We start from the raw sequence: 18787 nt of genomic DNA, 5'->3' as shown, positions 1-18787 counted from the left end.
CAGAGACTTAAAACCTAATCTGATAAAACCTCAGCAATGAGAAAAAAGATGCCCATTTATTTTTAAAAACTAGGATTGATTATCCATTCATCTCAATTTTTAATCCAGTATAAGGGCCAGTGCTTTGGCTCTCTATAGAGAGAAAAATTGAAGGGCATCACAGATTGACCCGCCAGGCACCAAACAACAATTCTAACTGCTTGAGGCAAGCACTTTCTTCTACAAGTGTCAACACAGTAGGCAAGTGTCATATTATTTGTGCCAAAATGATTTTTCTTTTACTCAAAAAATCGCTATTACTTTTAAAGAAATGTTACTAAGGATAAACATAACTAATTAAGCTAAGAATACTTTAAAACATTATCATATCTGACATAGCAGCACTCACAGCACTCACATTTGAAGTGTTACTTCCACAATGAACACTGCTGAGTTCTTAGCACCTAACCACTCAATACCTCATACAGCTCAATCACTGAGACACTCCAGACCACCATGAGGCTCCCAATCTTCAGCCTTCTTTCTACCCAGTGGATCTATAAAATGATAGGTTTTTGAGTCCCAAAGTTTAGAATTCTTTAAGTGCTTTCTTATGCTGAAGCTTCACACACTCAACCAGGAGCAGCCCAAGGGATCTTAAGCTTTCAAAGACTTCAGTGTATCATGCTGGAAATGTTTCGCAAAGGCTGGAAATAGTATGCATGTGCTAACTCTAAAACACTGTTGGTCCCACAGAACTTCCTGTGATGATGCAAATGTCCTACAAATTTATGGAGTCCAACATGATAGCATTAGGCACATGTGGCAAGCTGAATGTCTAAAATGTAGTTAGTATGACAGACAAATTGAATTTTTAATATTAATCAAGTTAAAGTTAAATAGCCACAAATGGCTAACTAGTGGTAACCATACTGAACAGCACAGCACAGTACAGCTCTAAGACATCAAGACTTTTGAGTAACAAGCCAACTTTTTGACAAACTAAAGAGGCAGTCAATAAATATTTGGTAGCAACCTGTCATCAGTAACTTCTATCCACTCTCCCTTCTAGCTCTTCTCAAGTAAAAACAAAAACAGAATTAAAAGAGCAACAATAAAAAGCCCACGTGACTTTTTAACAACAATCTCCCTTGAATAAAACTAATAAGTCTTAATATATATAAGGAGTGGCACAGTAAAAAAAAAAACAAAAAACTAAAGCCAGCAAAACAAAGAATTAGAAATAAGCATACTAGAAGTTACTTATGTTTAATGCTTAAAAGTCTGAATGCACAAACAATCTACCATTATAGAAGTACTGGTGGTCAATACAATGCATTAGAACTATGTACAATGCACAGTTTAGTATCAAAATCTTTCTACACTGTAGAGTTTTACGAAACTGTTAATGACATCAAACACTAAGCACTTAAGACACCATTTTGTTTTCTGCTACCACACTAGGAACGTCAATGGACAGTCCGTTTCAACTTGCAGCATCCATCCATTTCTAGTATGAAATTAAGTAATTTTCTACTTATACAATAAAGTTTATCTACACAGTTCTCTTGATTTTGATCCATAGCAGCAAAGGCACTGTACATCAGCAGATCCACAGACTTAAAAGATTTTTTTAAAGCATTCGAACAAAATAATAATAATTAAAAAAAGAAGTCACATATCATAGTTTAACACAACAACAACAACATAAAAGATAACAACAATGTTTCCGGCACAATGGCACAGTCTGTGTCCATTTCAGGGACATCCAACTAAGACATGGAAAGAACTGGAGGTAAAGAAAGCAAGTCCTCATCCCAGGTGAGAGTCCATTCTTCCTGGTTTTCAGAGGGAGGCCCTTGCAAATCCTCCTCTGCTGTCCTTGTCTTGTAAAAGACGTGACCTGCACAGTGGGAGGACTCCTCCCCTGGATCTGCGCCATTCCCAAAGAACATGCCAAAAAATAGCCCCTAATTTATCGTAGACAAAACTGCCCAAAGGCATACATCTCCCTTTGCAAAGAAATGTGGCAAAAATATCAAGAAGGGATTAAGTTCTCCCTTTGAGGCCAAATTTAATTTGTTCATCTGTCTATAATACAATAAAAAAGGAATTAAAAACATATTACAAAGACACTTGTCAACAAGTCAAAAAAAGAGAAAAAAAAAGAAAAAGTCCAAGTACTTTTATCGAATATAATCTAAAGCTGTAGATATATTTGTTAAAGTTGTCTGAATAGACTCAAATGAATATGACGTGGTCTGTCACATTCTAATTGTTTAAATTTCCAAACATCTTTTAAAATATGTAAAAACAAAAACAAAAAAATCTAACAACACAGCAACATATTGCTTCCATATGTAATTATACATTTCACATCTCTATACAGTCATTAGTCTACATTTAGTGACATTTTTAATCAGTTATTTTAAACCTTCCTTTCCCCTCCTTTGCCAAAAAAAGGGGGGGATGGGTATCAAGTACAACGCATCTTCATTACCAATGCAGGAACAGACAGCTTTATTTAGTCAGTCATTGTTAGAAAGCCTTCTTTAAACAAAATAAATATATTACAGATATAATACATAATTAAAGATTCCTTTCACTGTTAAGTAGGGTTATCCATGATCTTCCAAGTAGATAGCTGAAGATTTTGATATCACAGGTTCTTAATGAGTATTCACAATTCAATAGCAGGGAGGAAGTGGGGGAGGAGGGGCTGCTTCCACAACTGCAATGAGTAATAGGAAATCCTTGGTTTTGGATGCGGGGGAACAGAAGGATGAGAGAAAAAAGTGCTACAAGGAGAAGGAGTCCATTTCACATGAAGATTTGTCCTTAATAAATAACTTCATAAACTGTGGCCTTCTTATCCCCAGAGCCAGTGACAATGTATTTGTCATCCACAGAAATGTCACAGCTGAGCACCGATGAGGATTCTTTGGACTGGGAAAGAGACACACAAACACGTTAAAGACTGAAAGAAAAACCTATGAATATTGAGAGGCAGGACTGGAGGACTCAGAGCAAAAAGAAGCAGAGCATGTTCCCTTGACTAAAATAGGAGCCTAAGGAGAAAACGTAGTCCCTTAAGTTCCTTTAAGGTATATTCTTAAAATGGCTGAGCCAGGTGCTTTCCCTCTGTTGGTCTGGAGGCTCTTTACTGGGGTGGGAGGGTGGGTGAGGGTGGGTGGGGGTAGGAGGTCGTGGGAGGGGTTGGGAGTGGTGCGGAGACGGGGACACTGAGCGCCAGGCAAGTCCATGGTACAATTCCCCCTGCTGATGAAGGAAGGCTTTACTTCAAATCCTGGTCTCCAGCTAAGGGCAGTGTTCTCAGTATGAAAACCCTCAGTTTCACTCAGATGGCTTGGGTGTAGATGGAGCTGCAGAACACTAGACACATCACTTAACCTGTCTGGCCCTATTTTACCCATCTGTCACCTCAGAGGGGAGTCTCAGAGTCCAGATGAGGTTAAATAAGGGGGAACTGCACTGAAAAGACTATTTTTTTTGAGACAGGAAATGTAAAAATATTTCTAATATAAATCCTAGTTGACCCTCATGTAAAAACAGAACGTAAATATGCAAGTGGGAGTGAGTTCAATAGTTAGGAGAAAAAATGTATCCCTCATAGAGTTCCAGTACCACATTCAACTACACCAACTACACCAATTGCAAAGCATTCACAGTTAACTTTTAACTGTGCTAAATAAACAAATCCCACAAGATTTTACTGGGGCTTTGAATAGTTAAAAAAAATAAATGTTTGACATCTAGATTGTAGATGCTAACCTACTACCAGCACTTCTCAAACTTTCACTTTGCAACCTGTATTAAATACATTTTATTTCCCAAACCAGCAGATACAAGATATAACACACTTATTACAAAAAGATATACTCTTAAAATATTTTCATATTTCAAAAAAGTGCTGGTTGGGGACTTCCCTGGTAGTCCAGTGGTTAAGAATCTGCCTGCTCACGCGGGGACATGAGTTCAATCTCTGGTCCAGGAAGAGTCTACATGCTTCGGGGCAACAAAACCCGTGTACAACAACTACTGAGCCCACTCTAGAGCCCCAAAGTCGCAACTATCGAGCCCACGAGCCTAGATCCCATGCTCCTCAACAAAAGAAGCTACCATATGAGAAGCCTGCACACTGCAACTAGACAAAGTCTGCACACAGCAACAAAGATCCAGCACAGCCAAAAATAAATACATTTTTTTAAAAAGTGCCGGATGGGACCATCCAAAAGTTATGATACAAAAACCACTCTGTTACATTATAAACTTCAAGACAGCAAAAATATGCTATTTTTATTATCTTACACAGTACTTTCACTCAATATATACAGTTTTAGATTCAAATTAATTAATCTCCTCTGTGATGACTTAATACCATGTGGTTAAGAAGGCTGCAAATATATTATGCTATTCCTAAAACCACCTAGGAAAGAGCATCCCAAATACATAAGGTTAAAAAGGTAATCTTTGACTTGCTTATGAAATTTTCACATACTAGCAAGAGAGATGAGGCTTGTACGTGTGTATCCTGCCAACAATCCAGTTCTCCTACAAATAATCCCACAAACTACACAAAGTACTACTGAGTTAATAAGAATAAAAGTTTATAAAATTAGTCCAAATTTATTAGTTTCCTAATAAATTTTAGCACTCTTTTTGGGGTAGAGGGGACAGAAATATTGATAACATGCTAATTAGTATTCAAGCAAAATGCTCAAATTTTACACAAAATTTTTAAAAGCCACAGTGCAAAACATAAAATTTCAGAGAAGACATGAAACTTCTATTCTAACATGTAAACAGGAGAGAGAACCACACAGCACCAAGCACCATGCGGTGAGCACACTGGGAGTGAAGGCTATACATGCGAAGCGTTACCTGGAATATACTGGCCCCATAAGGTGTTCTCCAGGCATTCAGAAGGTTGTCCTTTCCCGTGCTGACAAACCATTTGCCTAAAGAAACAGGGTTTCAAAAAAGGCAGTGTCTATTACTTTGTCAGAGTCCCAATATTTGTGTTACAGAGCTTCAATGATACACAGAAAACTTACCTCATCTGAAACAAGTAAGAGTTTCTTTTCACTGGCAAGATAAAGCCCTCTCACATTATATAAATGAGTTATTTATACTTAGGACAGGGATGAAGTAGACAGATACCAGAAAATGACATAGTATTAGGGAAGTAGGTATGTGTGAGAAAGGAACAGAATTCTGAGAAGGGATACATCCATGAACTGAAGACCAGACTTGAAACGAAGCAGCAGGAAGGTAGAAGGGCAGATGGTGGACACGGGGGCTTGCTTACCACAGTGGGCAAACTTGAGCGACAGCACGCAGCTCTCGTGCAGGTGGAGCTGGTACTTGTCGGGCTTGGTGACATGCAACACCTCCACGTTGCTGTTTTCCATCCCCACAGCCAGCCACTCTCCGGTCGGGCAGTAGCCCAGAGAAAAGATCTAGAATGGAAACAGGTGACGATGGTGGCTACAGAGGATGTACTTCCTTTAACAGGGAGGCGAGGCACTGCTTCCTCTGGGGATACTACTTAAATGGTGAAAGATATCAAGACAATGTTAACTGTGCAGGAAGAAATCAAAGGCAAGTGTGTAACCCCAAGTAATGAGTCAGATGTCCACAATCTAACTTACTAATCAATTGTGAGAAATTCAAAGGTCTACAGAGTAATGGTTATTGAAATAAAAGTTTGCAAAAAGCTTGTAATAAATGAAATTTTTAAAAAAATCTGTCAATAAAATATATACCATTGTACTTTGACAATAATAAAATTTTTAACTAATTCAGCGTCAAAAGTGACTGTCACATGGTAAAGGAATTGCTGTTGAAGTCTCTGATATATCTCACAAAGTCATATGTGTGTGCTAAGTCACTTCAGTCGTGTCCGATTCTTTGCAACCCTATGGACTGTGGTCCACCAGGCTCCTCTGTCCATTGGATTTTCCAGGCAAAAATACTGGAGTGAGTTTGCCATGTCCTCCCTCCAGGGGATCTTCCCAACCAGGGATCGAATCCGCATCTCTTATGTCTCTTGCATCAGCAGGTGGGTTCTTTACCACTCGTGTCACATGGTAAACGAATAGCTGCTCAAGTCTCTCATATATCTCACACAACCCAGTCTCTAAGATGGCACATGCTCGAGCACACACCTGGGAGGTGAAGTCGTGCTGCTGCAGCTGCCGCCCCTCACGAAGGTCCCAGGACCGGACCGTGTTGTCCAAGCCGCCCGTCCAGAGCTTGGTGCCATCGTTAGAGATGTCAATACAGCTGGCCCCGTCCGTGTGGCCCTGGAATTGCCTGAAGATGCCAACATGGAGAAAAGTCCTTGAACTTTTTAAGTTTTTAGGTGAACTCAGTTTAAAATTCCTTAGTCATCAGTTTCATTGCAGGCCTGATTGGTATATTTCCTTTCGGTTTATTAGGTGTTCTATTATTCAAAATAATAACAAAGCATGTATGTAGAGAGATTAAAGTTTAATTGAGATGCTGAATCTCTTGCACTTTTTATTTATGAAAACTTAGGAAGTACTCTTCAAATTACTCATATGCTAAAACATGACTGAAATAACTGATAGGAAAAAGATATCCATCTGAAACAAGAGAACACAGCTACATAAATATGAATTAATCAAAGATATGATCTGAGACCTACTCTATCCTTGGGACAGGAAGGAAGGAGAGAAGGTGGGAATATGTAGGAGATCTTTCCCTTCTGAAAGCTTTGGGGAGGGGCATAGGAAGGGGCAGGACAAATTCTGCCATTGAGCAACAATGCAACATAGGAGGCTGCCCCAGGAGCATATAAAATGTGTAAGAAACGGGTGCTGGGGTGGGGATTAGAAGCAGTTCCTCATAACAGCCTTACCCTAAAGGGGAAAAAGTAATAACTACTTTGTTTTTATTTATTTATTTATTTTTTTACTTTGTTTTTAGAATCATTCAGAGTTGCATCCTGCAAAATAAGTTACAGATGGACAGCAGGGGTCTCTTTTCCTTCACCCTGTCACTGGGCTCCATTACAATCTCCGCAAAAACCTTTAGCAGTTCACGCCTCTTGTCTCCTGCTCTCTCAGGTGTTGACACCTGAAGATCACATGTGCTTTAGGGCTTTTCCTATCAATGCCAATCCTTTATCACCTCATTTCTACACAAATACAATTACTTCTATTCGTCCTGAAAAATGGGACTACAGATTATCTACACAGTTTCAGGGTGAGGTACACCGGACACAACGCCTGGGCCCAGGGTAGAAGCTCAATGATTATTTGTCAAAAAGAAAGACTGTGTCAGATACACATGGCACCAAGGAGACAGCCACACATGGTGAACCTTCTCAATGAGTGTCTATCAACAAGGATGGTTTGTAGCACAGATGGCAAATTATAGGTGTCTAATGAGCTCATGGACACCTTACATGTATTAATTATGTAAAACCGACCTCGTATTTTAAAATGTGAATTGGATGTGCTTAGTATAATTCAAAAAAAAGAAACAAGAAGCCCTTATCCAATAAAGTTCAAATGGTACAGAAAACAAGATTTTACGGTATCTTAAAATGGCTCTCTCCTCTTAACAATTTTGAGTAAGATAGCTGTATTTCATCTTTCTGAAAATACACACACACACACAGCACAGTTAAGTCCTCGGCCCTGGCGAGGGATCCTGCTGACCCACCTCACCAGCGTCTGGTTGTGCAGGTCCCACACAGCGATGTTGCCGTCGCTGCAGCACGAGAAGCAGACCTTGGAGTCCGGGCTGATGGCCAGGGCGTAGCAGGCGGGGGCTGAGGACGTCAGCTCTGCCTTGATGCGTGGGGTGGGAGCTGCCAGGTCCCAGATGGACAGTGTACTGGCTTCCCCTCCCACAATTAGGGTACGACCATCAGGGAGCAATCGGCAGGAACGGATGTAGTTATCCCTGTTCTGTAGAGACAAAACCCATCAAGAGGTTACTCATGAGGAAAGGAAAACAGCATTAACATGAGAGCAGAAATCCATAAAAGTATTGTGTTCCCTCCTGGCTTTAATGAGCCATTTTCACTTATGACAATGATAAAGTGGATTAATGCTAGCAAATTACATGAAATTAAGGAAGTACTTAAACTTGATCTACAAAATTTAGTACTGAGATATTTAATCTTAATTAGCATGAAAATACAAAGATCTAGACCCACTCCCACCATCAGCAAGTCAACCAGCTGCCAGAGTCATTTGCACCCACAGATTCAGCAGCCCTCACCACCCTGGAGCAGCCAGGCCTGGGAACTGGGTACAGTGATCTGGCTGCTGAAAGGCCCTGCTTCTCTGCCTCCAAGAAAGTGCCAAGGACTTAAGACACCTTGCAGTCCCTTCCGATCGCCAGGCCCTGCATTACCTGGCCAAGGGACATTGTGGGCTTGATTAAGCAGACCCAAACAGAGGAAAGGCTTGATCAAGGTGTGTTAAGTGACAGGAAAAAGACAAGTCCTCAGCTCATGAGGTTACGGGAGTCTTGTGTAACTATGGTAAACTGATCTAGCTCTGCGCTGCTGCAAAAATTCTCCTGTTTATCCAAGGAAGAAAATCAAACTGAAATTTCTTAACTGAAGGACAAATACCCATGAGACAGATAAGGGGGTAGCTAATGTTTATCACACAAAGTATTAAGTTACTTGTCTTCAGAAGTGACAGATTTTGATACTTGGGTGCACTCTCACAGAAACCACCATGGGCTCTTAGTATTTTTTTTTTTTTTGGCTACCGCCAAGTGGCATTATGGAATTTTAGTTCTCCAACCAGGGTCTGAACCCATCCCTCTACGGCAGAGTCCTAACCACTGGACTTCCAAGGAAGTCCTGTCTTAGTTTTCTTTAACTGTTTTAATCAGACAGGAAGACGAGTAAACTGCCTGCTCCCGGGAACTGGGCAGGGTGAATGAAAACTGTACTGGAGTGCATGCCACATGTGAAGAACCAGATGAATCTACCCTGAGTAACTGAAAGAAGACAGCGGCCAAGTTAAAAACCACTGAAGATAGCCACCCACTTGGAATCAATCTGCGTGCTGTCGGTACATCCAGCCTATTTTGTGAATGAAGGCTTAAAACATGTTTATTCATGTCCACTCACCAGACAGTCGAGCTGAGAGACGGGGCTCTTGTTGCCAGGGTGGCTGATGTCCCAGACCTTGACGCAGCCCTTCCCACCCGTGTACACATGTCGCGTGGGGTTGCTGATGGTCACCGCACACACCACCTCCCCATGGTTTAGGGTGTTGATCTGGCGAGCGTGTCGAGGAATGCCGGGGCCGATAAGAGCGTCCGGGGGGAAGGGGACAGGCTGCATCTGACCATCTGCAGTAACGTGGAAGGAGTATGCCCTAAGACAGTGGGAAGGAGACAAGACAGGAAAAAGGAGAATGTGAAAAATGTTACTTAACTGATCACTGTAATGAGATGAAAAAACATTTTCAGTGCTACTTAAGATTTGCAAATAGGTCAAATTTACTGAATATAGTGGAAAGAACTTAACTTTCAGAGCCATAGAGCTAAGTCTCTGATCAAATATCAGGTCAGCTCTTCGCTACCTGCCGTATGATATCAGTAATGACACAGTCTCTATCTTTAAAATGGAGTGAATGCTACCTATACTTCTCAGAGAATTAAATAAGATTACCAATACCCAGTATACTATCTACACCTCCAGTCACTTTGCAAACTGAGATTGCCTTGTAATTCAGGTGATTCAGAAGCCTGTGATATGATTTTAACCTATAGATCACCTCACTCCAATCAAGTGACTTACTAATGAAAATCAGAAGCTAAAATTATGAAGTTTTAAGGCATGACAATGCTTTAAGCCTACATGGTGAAATGGCATATGAGCCACCAAAAAGAATAAAAACTTTTGGATAAAGTTCCATCAGACCTGACAATAACAAATCCCAATAATTCCCAATGGAATCAGAATCTAAAAAAGCCTCCCATGTGACTGCCCCAGAGGCCCACCTGTTAGTGCCTATCAGCAGCTCCATTTCCAAGTCATTTCCAGGGAAAACCCTCTAGTTGTAAAAGCATTTGGTTCACTTAAGTTCAAGCACCTCCCTCAATAGACACCTCTATTCTTAAGGCACTGAATTCAGGGAACAGATGACAAGTGAGACTGTTATGATGCCAGTTGGGTTCCAGGAGGCGCGAGATGTTGGCAGTGAGCAGGAGGGAGCAGGGCCTGTCTCGGGGAACGTCATGGGCAGCAGCCCACTTTGGAAATGATGTCATGTTCCTTGGCATGGAGCTTTAGAATGTGCTCTGTTTACGGGAAGGAGTTTATGAAAGACATACCAAGGAAAAGCATTTATGGGTAGACAAAGGATAGGAGCCTAGACCTTTCAGGAAGTTTTAAAATCAAAACAGTTTTCTAGTTCTAGACTTTTGGTGCACAAGTCTACAGAATAGCCACACGCATCTAAATCTGACCCATTACTGAGAGGATACCATCAACAACATCTTGAAAGTCCCCAGAAAGGACAAAGCTGTGGAAGATTTGGGGACAGAGGGCAGAGGGCTTTCTCTTGCTCTGTAGACTACACTGAGAACTAGGATATGGAAGAGAAGCAGGATGTCAGACTGCTGAGGGCAGAAGTGGTGGGAAGCTGGGAAACCAAGGAAGACATTTCTTTGGTCAAAGCAGCAGGACTCAGAGATGTGTTGGATGTGTGGCCTGGAGAGAGAGATGCTGAGAAGGGTGCTCAGGCTTGGAACCAAGTGACTAGTGAGGCTACAATACACATTAGTGAGGGTGACAGGGAGGCATAACCAAAGGGGAGATATGTGGGGAGGTAAACAGTATGGTTTTCTTCAACTTGAGGGCAGGTGAGGAATCAAACATCTCAACCGGAAGTTGAGCACTGTGATTCAGAAGAAAGGTTAGGTCAGAAAGATCACTGTGTGCTCATCCACAAAGTGGCGAGAGCTGAAGCTAAAGGAGCAGAAAAAGATAAATCTGGGGCAGATTATGCAATGAGCAGACTAAATACAGAACTTAAGAAAATGCTTACAACATTTAGGGGACCCCAGCAAGAGCAGTCAGAGAGAAAGAAAATCAGGAGACATGATAACGTGCAAAGGGGGCACAGATGGTCAATAATGTATTTCTCGGGTATCCCAGTGCGTGATGCACTTAATGCAACAAAGAGAAAAAAACCTCACATATCCCCTGTTCTCCTAAAATGACATTTTGGGTTCTGGGGTAGTTGGCAGATGGGCTGAAGGGCTGATACACTGGTGCATCAGTGAGATACTTACATAAATAAAGCTGTCATATGGTCAGTGCTATGAACAATGGAGAATTTGACAGAACAGGGAAAATTGCCCCATTTGGGGCAACTGGGCTGCAATATAAAGAGCAGGTATTAAATTACCTTGGCCAAGAAAGGAAGATGGTATGAGGAGGGAAAGGATGGTCAACTAAAGGCCAGAGTGAGGCAGAATGTTTACATTACTCAGTCAGAAAATAGTTACTAAATAAATGCCAAATATGTGCCAAGTACCATCAGATGGTGGGGAATCAGAGGTGAACAACATAGGCAAAGTTCCTATCTCCAGAGCCTACATCCTAGAAGGGAAGAGAGATAATATATAAGCAGATAAATAAATAATCTCAGACAGCAGTTCTCTTTCTCTCTCTCACACACACACACACACACAAGGTTTCAGATAAGAGAGACTAAAAGTGCACAGTGAGGTCTGAGACGGTATACAAGCTGAGGCCTGAAGGCAGGACACAGTCTCACATATAGAGGGCCTCGAGGAGAGTGTGCCAGGATGGGAACAGCAAATCTGAAGTTCTAGAAGAGGAGCCATGTGAGGAGGCAAGCGAGCACTCACTGGAGAGTGAGAAGATGGAGGAATAGGCAGGACCCATGTTAAAAAGGCCTAGAGGCTGTGTTGTGAGTATGGGCTGTTATTCTGAGCAGAACGGGAAGTCACTGGAGACTTCTGTGTAGGGCAGGGAGTGATGCAATTCAGTTCATGTTTTCAAATGATCGTTCTAGTTGTTGGATGAGAATGGACTATAGAATGGAAGAAGGAAAACTAGTCAGGGGACTAATGTGGCAATCTAGGGGAGAAGCTGGTAGCCTAGGCTTGAGAGACAGTAAGAAAGCTGGGAACAGATTTGTAATTCCAAAGATTTCTGTGGCTGCGTAGAGGCAGAGAATGCTATTCTCGATGGCATGTGGGGCTCATGAAGGTGACACAGTGGAGAGTGATGACAAGGTCTTCCCTGGGGTCTATTAAGTAGATAAATGATATTGAAGAGGACAGAAGTTCATTAGAGACGACGTGGTCCAAGCCCTGAGATGAGGTTATGAAAGGGCTGATCTTGCATACCACGGACATCCAGGATGACGGCAGCCTCTGCGTGGAGGAAGCCCCCAAGCCAAGTATAAAGTCTTAAATTACCTGAGAACTCTCCCAACAAGGCAGAAGAGGGGGTGGAGACTCAGGCACACATTTGAGATGGGATGGGTTTTCACATGAAGGCAGAATGAGTTTAGTTCTGGAAGACACTGGAATGGAACAGGAGGTGGGGAGGGCGGCACAGCCTTTATAAGCCTGCCATTGGCTCTGAGGATGACTGACGTGAAGTAAATGAAAGGGCAGCCCATGGAGAGCTGCAGGTGGAGAGTCTCCTCAGCAGAGAGCCAGGTGTCACTTCAGGCAAGGAGGGGAAGGCTGTGAAATTCTGAGGGGAGACAAAGGCTAATGGATTTAGCAATTAAGAGGTCATTAAGTAAATCTTAAAGAAAAGATTATTCCAAGTTTAGAGATGATGTTATACATTCTTAATGATCATTTCCTTGAAAAGATATCCCTTCACTCCCCTCTAGAATAACTAATGATTTTTAAAGAGCCTTGAGAATTTAAATAGTTAAGAAACCAGGCACATAATTTCTTTCGAGGTTTTTCAACATGACATTCTTAACATTCCCCAACCTCTCTGTGAGCTCCTACTATGTTCCTGGAACTCCCTGAATTAAGAATTTCAAGAGTCTACTTGCATTAAGGGTATAATGTAGCCCTCTGTTTACTATTAAAATATATATATAACGTATAAATAAATACACATATATAAATGATACTTAAGACTGGAAAAAAGAAAGCTCTAGTACATACTTATCAGATTTCAACAAACTCTGATGTGTAGTTAGCAAAGAGTACTGGAATGTGTAATGAAAGCCAACCTTCCTAGAAATGAGAGAGGTGCAGGCTTGAAAATCTATTCTTTTCTCTAATTAAATGCATCAATACTCCTTATTCACATATTCTGATACAGATGTCATGCCGAGATACAAAATCAGGTAAGATGTTGGCCTTGTCCGTAAGTGGCTTATAATCTAGGAAGTATGATGAGAAAAGTATAAAAGGGGTTACAATACCAGGTGCAAGATGGAAGAATGAAGTTCTGTCGTGGTTCAAAAAGCAAAAATAAACCTATGTTTCATGAAAGACATGGTACTGGGATGGATTTTAGAGAATGGAAGGACTTCACCAAAGAGGGAGGAAGATGGAAAAACCCTTCCAGGTTGGAGGGAACAGCTGTAAAAGTATGAGGTGAAATGATTTTTGAGAAGTCCTGGATTGGTTTTAATTCAGGAATTCACTAATTCAGCAATGACCCCCAACACAGTTAAGTGGCGAAGGAGCTAGCTTGATAAAGTAACTCTCTCTCTCTCACACACACATACATACACACACATACTATGTACAGGTTAGCCTGAGAATTTCACAAATAGATTTTACTGAAGAATGCTTGTAGGAGGAGGAGCAAAGCCACTCAGAATAAATTTGGTAACAAGAAGTACAACAGATAGGAGGAATAAGACAATTATTAATCTAGATAATAATTAAGCCAATAATTTTTCCAATATTTATTAATCCAAAATTATTATTAATCCAATAATTATTGGATGATAATTAATCCAATAATCTAAATGAGAGGCAACGGGGTACTTGAACCAGGTCAGGAAAAGGATGACACACTAGAAGTAACAGTGGATATAAAATTCTATAGGACTTAACTGAAGAGAAGTGAGGAAGAAGCCAATAATGACAGGTTCTGAGCACACGGGAACAAGGAACAGAGTACTCTGAAAACCGGGTAAACCTGGGGAAGCACTTTGTGAATGTAATAAATTTGTACTGCAAGTAATACACGCTCAAGATGCCTAGCTGAAATGTCCAACAAATCACGAAAATACAGGGCTAGAAGTAACAGGTGCAGGAAGCCAGAGAAATACATACATACACATACACACTCTCTCTCCCCCCCCCACCCTCTCTACCCCTGTCTGTCTCTCCCACCCTCTCTACCCCTGTCTGTCACTCCCACCCTCTCTACCCCGTCTCTCTCTCTTTCTGCCTCTCGGCAGATGAAACTACAAAGAGCTACTATGAGTGGTCTCCAAAGGAGACGGTCAAGAGAAAGGAAGTTTGGACTTCCTGACAGAACTATACTTCAAACAATTCAGACATCTGTAAATAGACCTGTTTAAAACATGTGTATTGAGGATCCTATTTTATTTGGAGCATCATATTTGGATGAAAACCCAGCACAGCTTAGAAGGTTCTTGGCGTTCCCACCTGTACTTTCTCCTCCCTCTCTGAGAGGCCTAGTTCCATAACATCACACTCATCACTTCTAAACTTCATGACACCTTCTCCAAGTATCTGATGTCTCATACAACTGAACTAGACCCTAAATTCACAAAGAAAGGTCTGGCTGTTGCACTCCATGCAGCATTCAATAGGAGAGAAGATTGGGTTCTGGGAGCATATGAACCCACTAGAAGGTGAACCAGCCAACAAATAAAACTTCAGAGTTTACTGTGTGCCAGGAACTGTTCCTATTTTGAAAAATCGTGCTTTATAAAAACAAATAAAAACAACAGCAGAGAAGAATTTCTGAATTGTGAGCAGCTTAAAACCCATAAACCTGAGACCTTTTGTTATGGCTGAAGTCACATGCCATCTCCCACAATATAATTAGTGCAACGGTTTCAATTGAATACTTTTGTATTATTTACAAAAGCCTCATATAAGTAGCATGTGAGGAAAAAAGTCCACTTCTGGCTGATGTTAAAATTAAACTCTGTTGTCATTTCAGTTACTTATTGAGAAGAACTTCTGTTAATTCAACAGAATAAGCAAGAGGACCCAAGGTGAATTAGCAAGTAAATGCTATTTTATTCATTAGTTTGGAACATGCATTTAATTATAATTTGTGATAATATCTAGCAATTATTCTGTAAAAAAAAAAAACAACAACAAGGAGAGAGATGCACAAATGTTTCAAGTCCTTCTAAAGAAAAGCAGTTCCTTTGTGTATGTGGTGAAGAAAGCCTTTAGGTGATTTATTATGTTTTATGTTGTAGCACAAAAGATAGTTTTCCTGTTGAAAAACATGCACAAGTGTCACAACTCTCCATCCTGTGATCTAGAAGCCATATTCCATCATCTCTTCAAGTATTTCTCTCTATATGCATAATGAGCGCTAATTTGTATGTCGTGGTACCTTGTTGAAGACACACACAGAGGAAGAGGGATCTAATATACTCAGTCTAATCTTCTTACAGTATCTCTGCCTCCCACTATGTTCTATTGCATAAGCAGTTGAAAAACTGATAATAACCTGGGCAAAGCTCAAGAGGAAATGATGCAGCAGGTGACTGAACAGCCACTGTAAACCAAACACTGGACTAAACCTCTATCATATCATCTCATCCTCGGGCCCTTCTTATCAGGGAGGTGCCAGCCCTGTTTTTAAAGATGAGCCAACTGAGGCTCACGAAGTTGAGAAACTCTGCAAAAAGTCAGTTCCTTCCTAGTGTCAATCGGCAGAGTCAGAATTCAACCCTGGATCTATTACACTCTAGAACCCAACCCCCGTTGAACACACCATGCTATCTTTGGGGTTTCCTGATGTCATTTGCCAACTGCATTAGGTGTGACCTGGTAACTCCAGAAACAAAGACTCTTAGCCATCCTGCTACCCACCACCCCTACTGAAAGGGTGATGCACCACCTCACCTGGCAGTGGTTACTCTACAGCTCTGGGTACACCTGCCTGGTGACTAAGTGGTAACTCCACACAGTACTGAAAATGGACCACACCACTTCCCTCAAGAAACCTCTCCATCTCCACTGGTTTATATGAAACTTGTTGGCATTCAGTTTATTCAATTAATCCCTTGACTTTGTTGTTTAGTCACTGCTTGAAACAGACCAAACTTTCACCTTCAAATACACCAGGGTTCTTGGTCAACAAGACTTGTCAGTCAGTCAACAACTATTTGCCGAACAGGCACAAACACAGAGAATTTTATGGTAATTGATATTTAAACCTTCAACTCTCAAGGAACTCAAAGTCTAGTTTGCCTTGACTTGCTTATTAATCAGTCAAATATTTACTGAGCAACCTGGCTATGGAACCAGTACTGTGTATGACGCAACAGGGAAGTTTAGGGTAAAGTCTGCAGAGAAGTTACAGAGGAAGAGCCAAGAACATGAAACATCAGGTGGAAAGTGAAGGAAGGGTCAAGGTCAGGCATGTTTAATGCTGTGGGGCCAGCAACTGGGGGGAAAAAAAGAAGACAGGCAGGAAACAACAGGATGACAACTAAATGCCTGAGTGTACAGCAGTGAATAAACAAGCAACAGGAGGTCAGTGAAAGGAGACTGGCACCCATCTTCAATCATTTGTTGAACAAGCATAAACTGTGAGCACTACAAAGAGCAGAGAGCTGTGCATAGACAGCAATGAAAATTAGGTGCAGTGGATTAAAATGAAGGATAAGGAATGACACATGGGAGAGATCAGAACATACAAGAAGAGGCTGGAACAACTGCTGTGTGTGTTTCACCTTCATGGCTGGAGGGGGCATGAGACTGTAGAGGCTCCAAATACCCGGTTCACAGGACAGGAAGCCAACTGAGCAAGCCACCTTTGCCAGAAACACAAATGAGCTTCTTTCTTTTTAGCCTTTGAAATTTGGCATGTCATTCCCTAACATGCTCTAATTTTGAGCATCTAGGATTGCACGTAAGATGACTTTTTCCCCCCCAAGACAATAAAAGAATTGCCTTGAAACCAGTAACAGATGTAGAGAAGATCTGACTACTAGAGATGCCCCAACAATTTGCATTTCCACATCAGAAGCTTGAGATTTTAAATTGAAAATTTAAAACCCCACCTCATTACCTCTTGCCTTGTGCTAAAAAAAAAAAAAAAAATTCTGCCAAAAAAAAAAAAATCCCCACAACAAAAAAACCCTTGCAAGCTGAAGGAACTTGCCAACACCACCCAGTAGTTCTCAGAGTCTAAAGGGCCAGTGAGGGCCCAGACACACAGTGAACACGAGGCACAGAGCTTGGTACTCACGGCTTTCCTCCTGGAATGCCTGTCAGGTTTGGAGGTATCGCTGGCACACGCATGTGATGGTGTGGATCAAATCCAACCTACAATTGTTCCCAAGCAAGGCAGCAGAAATAAACACAGTTACATTAACTCATTTCATCCTACTCAGTACCTTTCCAAATTCTAGGAGAATAGATGCTTTTAAAATGTGATTTTAGAGATAAATATACAAGTATTCATTGATGAAATGATAGAAGGATATACATGATTTCATGGTCACATACTTAGGGGTGGAACAAACATAAAAAAAAACCACTATTATCATTGACGCTCATGATGCAATTGAAGGGGTTACTATATTTATTATATTATCTGCTCTACTTCTGTAGGTTTGACTTTTTTTTTTTTAAGGACTATTACACACAAAAACTGCCCTTATCTTATGAAAGAAAATGAATCGTACAATATAATAACATGCAGTTTAATTTATAAATAAGCACAGGTTGCTCCATAGATACCTCAAGCTATAAAAACTACCCTAGGCAAAAATACGCATGGCCATTTTCTGAGCTCTGAAATACTTTTATTCTGTAAAAGTTCACAACATACCACTGGTGATCTCCCGTAGGCAGCAGCTGCGGCGGCAGCAGCAGCAGCCGCGCTCATCTGTGGGGAGATGTTATGTAGCCCTGCGTAGGCAGCTCCGGGGCTGGTCAGCTCCCCATTCATCCCCGCGTGTGGCACGATCCCAAACGGGGTTGGGTATGGACAAGGTACTGCCATGGGAGTCCTTAGGCTTGAAGCTACAGACCCAAACAGAAGGGAGGAGAAAAACCAAGGACACACACAAGAAATAATAATGAGGTCTAATGAATACAATGAGTAACACGTTCTTACATATGTTAAGAAATAGGATCTGTAATTCAAATAAGCTTATTTTAATGTTTGCAAAAGTCATTTAAGCTTTCATCAAGGTTCAAACATTTGCTTTAATTTACTGAACACCTACTATGTGTCAGACAGGGTAAGTGCTAGGTGCTTGATTCGGACTAAAAAAACTCACAGCCAGTCCATGCTGATCATTGTACTCTTAATATATTACACTCTTTAAATTGCTATAATTTCTTTAAAAACAGGAAGCATAAATATGTACAGAAACTTTTTTCTGACTAACCCAACGGGTCAACTCCTGGCGGTTTTCCGGGAACCGGCCTCAATCCGGGAGTGGAATTACTGCCTGGGGTGGGTGCATCAGTTCGTGGAGTAGGGGTATTGGACTTCGACACAGGAGTAGTAGATTTTTCATTCTAACAAGAGATGTAATGGAATACACCGGTAATTAGAACACAATTTTAACAACTATGTTAAACATCTGAA

At 41.1% G+C, this 18787-nt stretch overlaps 1 protein-coding gene across 15 annotated transcripts in view; it reads right to left on the bottom strand.

The window, feature by feature from the left end:
• The window catches only part of TLE4 (TLE family member 4, transcriptional corepressor), a 167152-nt gene that overhangs the window by 14543 nt on the left and 133822 nt on the right, over window positions 1-18787 (bottom strand). For 14 of the 15 annotated variants that reach the window (XM_086414341.1, XM_086414342.1, XM_086414349.1 and 11 more), the window contains 9 exons: window positions 18585-18717; window positions 18020-18213; window positions 17435-17511; window positions 9125-9374; window positions 7693-7940; window positions 6168-6315; window positions 5309-5459; window positions 4882-4958; window positions 1233-2925 (listed from right to left, as the gene is read on the bottom strand). In XM_086414341.1, the coding sequence (XP_086270467.1) occupies window positions 2818-2925; window positions 4882-4958; window positions 5309-5459; window positions 6168-6315; window positions 7693-7940; window positions 9125-9374; window positions 17435-17511; window positions 18020-18213; window positions 18585-18717 (1386 nt within the window). In that variant the 3' untranslated portion in view covers window positions 1233-2817. Of the gene's footprint in view, window positions 1-1232; window positions 2926-4881; window positions 4959-5308; window positions 5460-6167; window positions 6316-7692; window positions 7941-9124; window positions 9375-17434; window positions 17512-18019; window positions 18214-18584; window positions 18718-18787 lie in introns of those variants that run through there. The other variant, XM_086414356.1, reaches the window with a different exon arrangement.

The sequence above is a fragment of the Bos grunniens genome, chromosome 8 (assembly GCF_055505025.1).
Source record: "Bos grunniens cultivar Pamir isolate PY7600 chromosome 8, Bosgru_T2T1.0, whole genome shotgun sequence".
NCBI classification, from domain to species: Eukaryota; Metazoa; Chordata; class Mammalia; order Artiodactyla; family Bovidae; genus Bos; species Bos grunniens.
This window is presented reverse-complemented; position numbering and strand designations above follow the sequence as displayed.